Source organism: Pterocles gutturalis, unplaced genomic scaffold (genome assembly GCF_000699245.1).
Source record: "Pterocles gutturalis isolate BGI_N339 unplaced genomic scaffold, ASM69924v1 scaffold13200, whole genome shotgun sequence".
Lineage (NCBI taxonomy): Eukaryota > Metazoa > Chordata > Aves > Pterocliformes > Pteroclidae > Pterocles > Pterocles gutturalis.
In genome coordinates this window covers 10,129-16,501 of record NW_010138376.1, presented here as the reverse complement: position 1 = coordinate 16,501, position 6,373 = coordinate 10,129, and the positions used below count along the sequence as shown (strand labels likewise).

The following is a 6,373-nucleotide window of genomic DNA, read 5'->3' as shown; positions in this document are numbered from 1 at the left end:
CGGCATAGGGGAGTCCCGCTGCTCCTGCGCTGGCCTGGGACAGAGGGACACTTGCTTTCCTTCTTTCCCCCCGCCCCCTTCTATGGATGGGAAATCCCGGTCTGTCCCCCAGCAATCCCCCCAGGCTCTGGCCACACCGCCACGGGGCTTTTGCCTGACCCTCTGCCTGCAGCCGGCTCCCACCTGCTTGCCCTAGGTGAGCCAGCATAGGGAATCGAGCTGGGACTGGGCAACTCCGAGTGCTTCCCCCCATGCCACCTCCTAGAGTTGTGTTCAACATCCGCTCCTCTCTGGGGTCCCCTGCCAGGTCACACACACTCCACGTGGGGAGGTGAGCTGTGGAGTGGCTTGGTGGTTCATGGTGGGGAAATTGGGATCAGGTGCTCTTCCATTGAGACAGATATTTCATGTCTGGCTTGTGTCAGTTGTCAGTGAAGGGGAGGGGGAGCTGCCTTTGTTCCAGGCGAAGGAACAGATGCATGTCGGTGTACAGCCAGCTGGGGCTGCACACCCACAGCAAAAACACACGTGCACATAAGCACATGTGCGCACTTCCAGCCAGGCGCACATTATACAAAGCAGCCCTTCTTCTCAGCTATCCCATTCCCAACTGGACGAGTTCTCCTGGGCACAGCCCTGGTCCCAGCCCAGCCTCTGCTGGCATCCTCCTTGCTGGCAGCTTGTGTGGAGGTGCATCTCATTCTTGGTGCATCTCTGGGAAATAATGGATGAGTCTCCCAGGCTGGAACTGGGGAAGCGTGGCAATGGTAGGGTGACATTACAGCTGCTGTCTGGAGACCAAGTCTACTTGTCTCGACTGAGCCAAGGAAGGGGCTGTCCCTCTGCTGCTGGGGCTTCTGGAAATCAAACTGTCAGACAGTTGGGCAGGGAGAGGCAGCCCCAGTGGATGCTGTGGGCTTGCAGGAAGTGTGTTGCAGACATGGAGCTGTGCACAGCCACACGCACCCACGCATGTGGGTGTGCACGCCTCCACTTCGCTATGCACACAGGCAGCACCCACATGAGCATATGTGCACACATATGTGCACCATTCCTCCTCTGCAAACCGTGTGAGAGACAGGGAGCTATGCAGGAAGTGCACTGTTCGCTCCTTCTCATGGGTCTAGGGTAGGACTCTGGTTTATGATGGGCTCTGTGCTGAGCCTCCTCAGCAGGCAGAGAAGCAGGGAATCTCTGTCCCTGTGGGAGCTGACCTGTTGGGGCAGGGCTGGAGCTGTGAGGAATGGCCCTCCATTATAGGGAAAATGCAGGGAGCAAGCCCTCAGTGAAGATGACGAGTTGAAAGAGGTGGGCTGCACCTGGGCAGAGCCTGAGCATCCAGGGCTGAGGGCTCCTCAGGCTCCAGAGGATGAGTCCCCACAGCTCTGGGGACTGGGCTCGAGCAAATACTGAAGCAGGCACAATGCAGACTGTACCAGGGCTGGGAGGCGCAACCAGGTACAGCTGGCATCAGCCCTGGGGACACACTGAAATGGCACAACTCCAGCCCCTCCTGCCTCTGGGCGTCCCGTTTTGGGGCACGTTCAGAGCCTAGGTGGGTGGGCCTGGTCTGGGAGGGGTGTTGCACCATCAACTTTGTTCCTCACCCCACTGAGGGTGCCTGGGGTCTCCTCTGCAGATGGGCTCTTTGTGACTGACTACTTCACCCGCACACCACGCAAGCTCAGCCCCTTCCGCTCCTTTGCCAGCATTGAGCTCTTCCACTTCCATATTCCTGAGGACACAGTCATCGCTGTGTGGAACCTCATCACTTTCAAGGAGCAGGGCGGCACATTTGGGGACCAATGCCCAGACCGTAGCATCACCGTGTGAGTAAGCAGCCCTGTCTGTTTCCTTCCTGCTTGCCTGCCCCTGCTGCCCCCTGCTTGGACTTTCCCTGGAGCCTGTTTGCTCTTGTCTGCTTTTTGCTTGCATGTGCATGTGCGCATATATGTACACACACTCATAGGTACAGAGGAGCACTCATGCATGTACATGCGCACAGACATTCATGTGCAGGCACATGTGCACAGATGGATGCACACACATGCATATATGCACATCATGCACACACACACATGCGCGCGCGCGCATGCTCACTCCACGTGATTTATCTTCTCAGGACCATTGCAGGCTCCACTGTTTCATGCATTTCATATATGAACAGTTTTGCTTGAACACCTCTACCCCTGCCAGGGAAGCTCGCAGCCTCCAGCAAGGTCCCAGCTTACACGTGGCTTCCCATGGTGTTTTTGATCTTCCTAATAGCACCCCCATGTGTGGGGCAGGCTGGTTCTGCCACAATGCCCAGCCTGCACCCTGCTAACTGCTGTCTCTCCTGCAGGTATTTCCGCTCAGGGGCTCCCTCCGTCATTAACCCACTCCACACACACTTCCCGAGGGACACGGCTGTCCCTGGCTCCTTTGCTCTGACCCTCACCTGGACCCTGCCCAACCGCACCACAGGGGTGTTCAATGTCACCAGCCCGCTGCCTGGGGACTGGTTCCTGGCTGCCCACCTGCCCAAAGATGAGGGCAAGATCTCTGTCAAGGTGAAGGGGACTTTGGGGGGACTGTGGGGTGGCACGGCTCACTGCAGTGCTCTGCTGGGGTCTGATTGTAGTGGGCTGGCAGCGCTGGGGGCAGATGTCCCAAGTGGGGACAGTGCCCCATGCCCCCTGCTCCATGCTGACTGTCCTGCTGGTGCAGGGACTCTATGAGGAGTGCCAGTATCTCTTCCAGCCACAGCTCATTGTGCAGCGCCTGGTGAACATTGCTGTGCTGTACCCTGGCTACACCACCGAGCAGAACATGGCCCCCCATAACCGCTCCTGCCTCTACAAGTGAGTGCGAGATGTCCTCCTAAGAAGGGGGTATCCCTAGGGTGGGGAGCAGAGGGTGCCCCATCCCTCTGGCTTGCCTTCCTAGCCCTGCTGGTCTGTGGTGAGGGGCAGAACCTGACACTGCTGTCCCGCAGGGTGTTCGTGCCCAGCTACACATCGCGAGTGCAGGTGGAGGTGCTGCGGTGCCGCGGGGCCGAGGGCTGCCCGCTCTGGCTGCGTGTGAGGGCCAAGGCTCCCCCCTTGCACAACTCCACGGCGATGGACTGCCAGGAGCACGCTCCCTGCCAACTGGGGCTGGACCTGCCCTTCTGGCAGCACTGGTACTATGTGCTGGTGGAGAAACACCCCGGGGTGCCAGGCACTCTCTCCTTCCAGGTCAATGTGCAGCTCACAGGTGAGGGTGCACGGGGATGTATGGGTAGAGGGTATGGGGTCTTGAGTCTACTTGGGTGGCTGGTGGTGGGGTAAAGGATGCCTGCAGGATTTGGCCCCAGCTGGGTGCAGGGTGATACCCAGCTCTGCTGGCATGGGGACACCGGGAGGTGTTGGGGATGGGTTGCAAATGGAGGTGAGCGGTGGGCAAGACGGGGAGGTGGGAGCTAAAACGTGGCTGGAGGGTCTATGCAGTGCCCTGGCTGACAGCTCTGCCTCCCAGACTGCTCCCGACGCAGCCTGGCCCGGCCACCCTTCCTGCCCTCCAGTGCCTCCATGAACATGCCCCACTCCTTCGGCTCTGCGGGCGGGCTGGCGCTGGGGGACAGCCCTCTGCCTGCCAGCCCCAATGGCACGAATCACCCGGTCCCCATCCCCACCGCCTCCACTGCCAGCGGGCGGTGCTGGCCAGTTCGCCCCACGCTGCGCAATGAGCTGGACACCTTCTCCGTCCACTTCTACATCTTCTTCGGGCCCAACGTGTCGGTGCCACCCGACCGCCCCGCTGTCTTCGTCATCAACCTCCTACCGGTGCTGGACAGTGGTGGGGTGCTCAACCTGGAGCTGCGGCTCAACGTGGTGAGGTGGCCCCACTGTGCCTTGGATGGGGCAGGGCAGCCCAGGGGGCACAAGCAGGGAGATGGGTGATGTTGAGGCTGCAGAAGGGTGAGGGGCAGGATTTGGGATGCTCTTGGGTCATGGGTCATGGTCTGGGAGCTCTTGGGTGAAGGAGCACAAATTAGGGTGCTCCAAGGGCAGGATGATGGGCTGGATTTGACGTGTTCTTGGGTCATGGGTCATGGATTGGGAGCTCTTGGGTGATGGAGCACAGATTAGGGAGCTCTGAGGGCAGGATGATGGCCTGGATTTGGGGTGTTCTTGGGTGAGGGGCAGTGGGTAAGGGCACTGCTAAGTGGTGTGCTGTGATCTGGGTGCTGTCACAGCAGGGGACATCCCTGGCACTGGTTTACAGCCATCTCCTCCTCTGCTGTCAGAGCTCCCTGTGTGGTGAGAACGTGACGGTGTTCGGGTGTCTGAACCATGAAGTCCCACTGACGTCTGGTGACAATGCATCAGTCACCTGTGAGACAGGTAGGCTGGGCTGCATGTGTCCACCCTGCCATGGCCATTGGGGTCAAAACCCCTGTGTGTCTGGCAGGCGGCTGGGTGGGAGATGGCAGAGACAATGGGGGCATCTAGCCCCGAAGCCTGGCACAGGGTTCTCTGTCCCTGTCCCAGCTCTGCCCATGGGAAGGGCCTGCCCCTGCCCTGCTCACCCAGAGCTCTCCGTGCCCACAGAGTTCCTGGCAGGCTTTCTGCTCTCCGTCAACACCACAGTCAGCCTCAGCCGCCTGAGGATCCCCTACCCCCAGACGGGCAGCTGGTACCTGAGCCTGCGCTCGCTCTGTGCCACAGAGCATGGGTAAGAGCCCCGTTCTGCCCACTGCCCATACGCCCAGAGGGAACGTCCCCATCATGGCCTGCATCCATGTGTGCTGTGGGTCCATGGGTGTGCCTGGCCCCTGCGCTGCATATCACCACTCACGTGTGTGCACGTTGCTTTGTGGGCTGTGTGTCACCCTGTGAGCGCCTGCGTGGGCATGGATGGCTCTATCTTGCGCCTGCCTGACCATCTGTGGGTCCCTGCGGCTCTCCACCCGTCTCTCAGTTAGGAAGCTCCTTTCAGCTTGTGAACACTGTGCATCTGTTGGTGCCTGCCCGTCTTCACGGTAGTGCCAATCTGTACCTGTGCCTGGGAGGGGACTGGGCTGTCACTGCGAGGACAGGGGCTTGGCTGTGCGTGTGAGGGGGCAGCTCAGGTCAGGCTGCTGTGCCCCTGCTCTGCTCAGCTTCTCCAGAGACTGGTCCCATGTCTGTGACTCTGTTCCTGGCCTGTGAGCCCTGCGGAGGAGAGGGCTGTTGTGTGTGTGTGTGTGTCTGTACACACGGGAGTCCATGCAGGGCTCTGTGTCATGCAGACAGGGCTGTGTGCGTGTTCAGTGCATGCATGCAGGCGGCACTGGGTGTTTGGTGTGTGAGTGTGGATGGTGGTGCATGCATATTTGGTGCATGCATGCAGACAGCACTGCATGCATCATTGGGTGCGCACGTACAGACAGCTCTGTGCATGTTCAGGTTTGTGCAAGTAGGCAGGGCTGTGTGTGTTCTTTGTGTGTGTGTGTGCAGATTTGGCTGTGTGAGCACGCACAGGGACAGCAGGCACACGTATAGACATGCTCTGTGCATGTGTGCAGACAGTGCTGTGTGTGTGTTTGTGCATGTTGGGGTGCCTGTGTGTCCACAGGCAGCACTCGGTGTGTGCTGTCTGGATGCAGGTCTGTCTCTGCTCCCGTGTGCTGGCTCCTGCTGAGGTGCTGGGTGTGCCCTGAGCTGTGTGTGTGGGCAGCGCAGGGCTGCGGGGCTGCTGTGCGGGCTCTGACTCCTCTGCTGCGTTTCCAGTTTACACTGTGCTGCCAGTTGCAGTTGATCCTTCCCTGACAGTCGCACACAGGCATTGCAGGGCATGGTGTTTGCGCAACAAAATCTAGACCGAACAGCCAGCTGAGTGCATTGTTAAAGGCAGAGTGGGTCTATGTGCCCAGCCTGGCACAGACAATTGTAGCACAAAGATCCTTGGGGACCAGCTCTGAGCTGCCATATGTAGGAACAAAGCAGCTCATTTCCACACTCACCTGGTCCTTGGGTCTCCCACTGCCACCAAAGTCTGGGTGCAATAGATGCCTCTGGTGGAGGTGGGAGCTGCTCAAGGGGCACAGGGTGAGGGCTGACCCCTTTCTCCTGCACCACAGGTTTGAGGCCTGCAGCAACGTGACGGCTGAGGTGTACCTGCGTGCCTACCTCTCGCCATGCATCAATGACTGCGGCATCTACGGCCAGTGCAAGCTGTTGCGCACTAACAACTACCTGTATGCTGCCTGCGAGTGCAAAGCTGGTGAGAGCTGCCCCAGGCACCCATGGTGCCTGCTGCACCCAGGGACACCCCCAGCATCCTCTCCTCCTCTCTGGGGGTTGTGCACCCCCTTAATCGCCCCATGCCAGCTCTCCATAGGGTGCTCTAAATGGGCTTCCCTGCTCCG

General features: G+C 59.6%; 1 protein-coding gene across 1 annotated transcript in view; it reads left to right on the top strand.

Annotated features, from left to right (window-relative positions):
- Positions 1-1,639: 1,639 nt before the first annotated feature.
- TMEM8B (transmembrane protein 8B) overlaps positions 1,640-6,373 on the top strand; it is a gene marked incomplete at its 5' end in the record, with an annotated part of 5,961 nt that continues 1,227 nt past the window's right edge. The window contains 8 exon segments of the mRNA XM_010082984.1: positions 1,640-1,829; positions 2,345-2,552; positions 2,710-2,843; positions 2,978-3,237; positions 3,499-3,854; positions 4,271-4,367; positions 4,575-4,698; positions 6,086-6,228. Of these exon segments, the coding sequence (XP_010081286.1) occupies positions 1,640-1,829; positions 2,345-2,552; positions 2,710-2,843; positions 2,978-3,237; positions 3,499-3,854; positions 4,271-4,367; positions 4,575-4,698; positions 6,086-6,228 (1,512 nt within the window).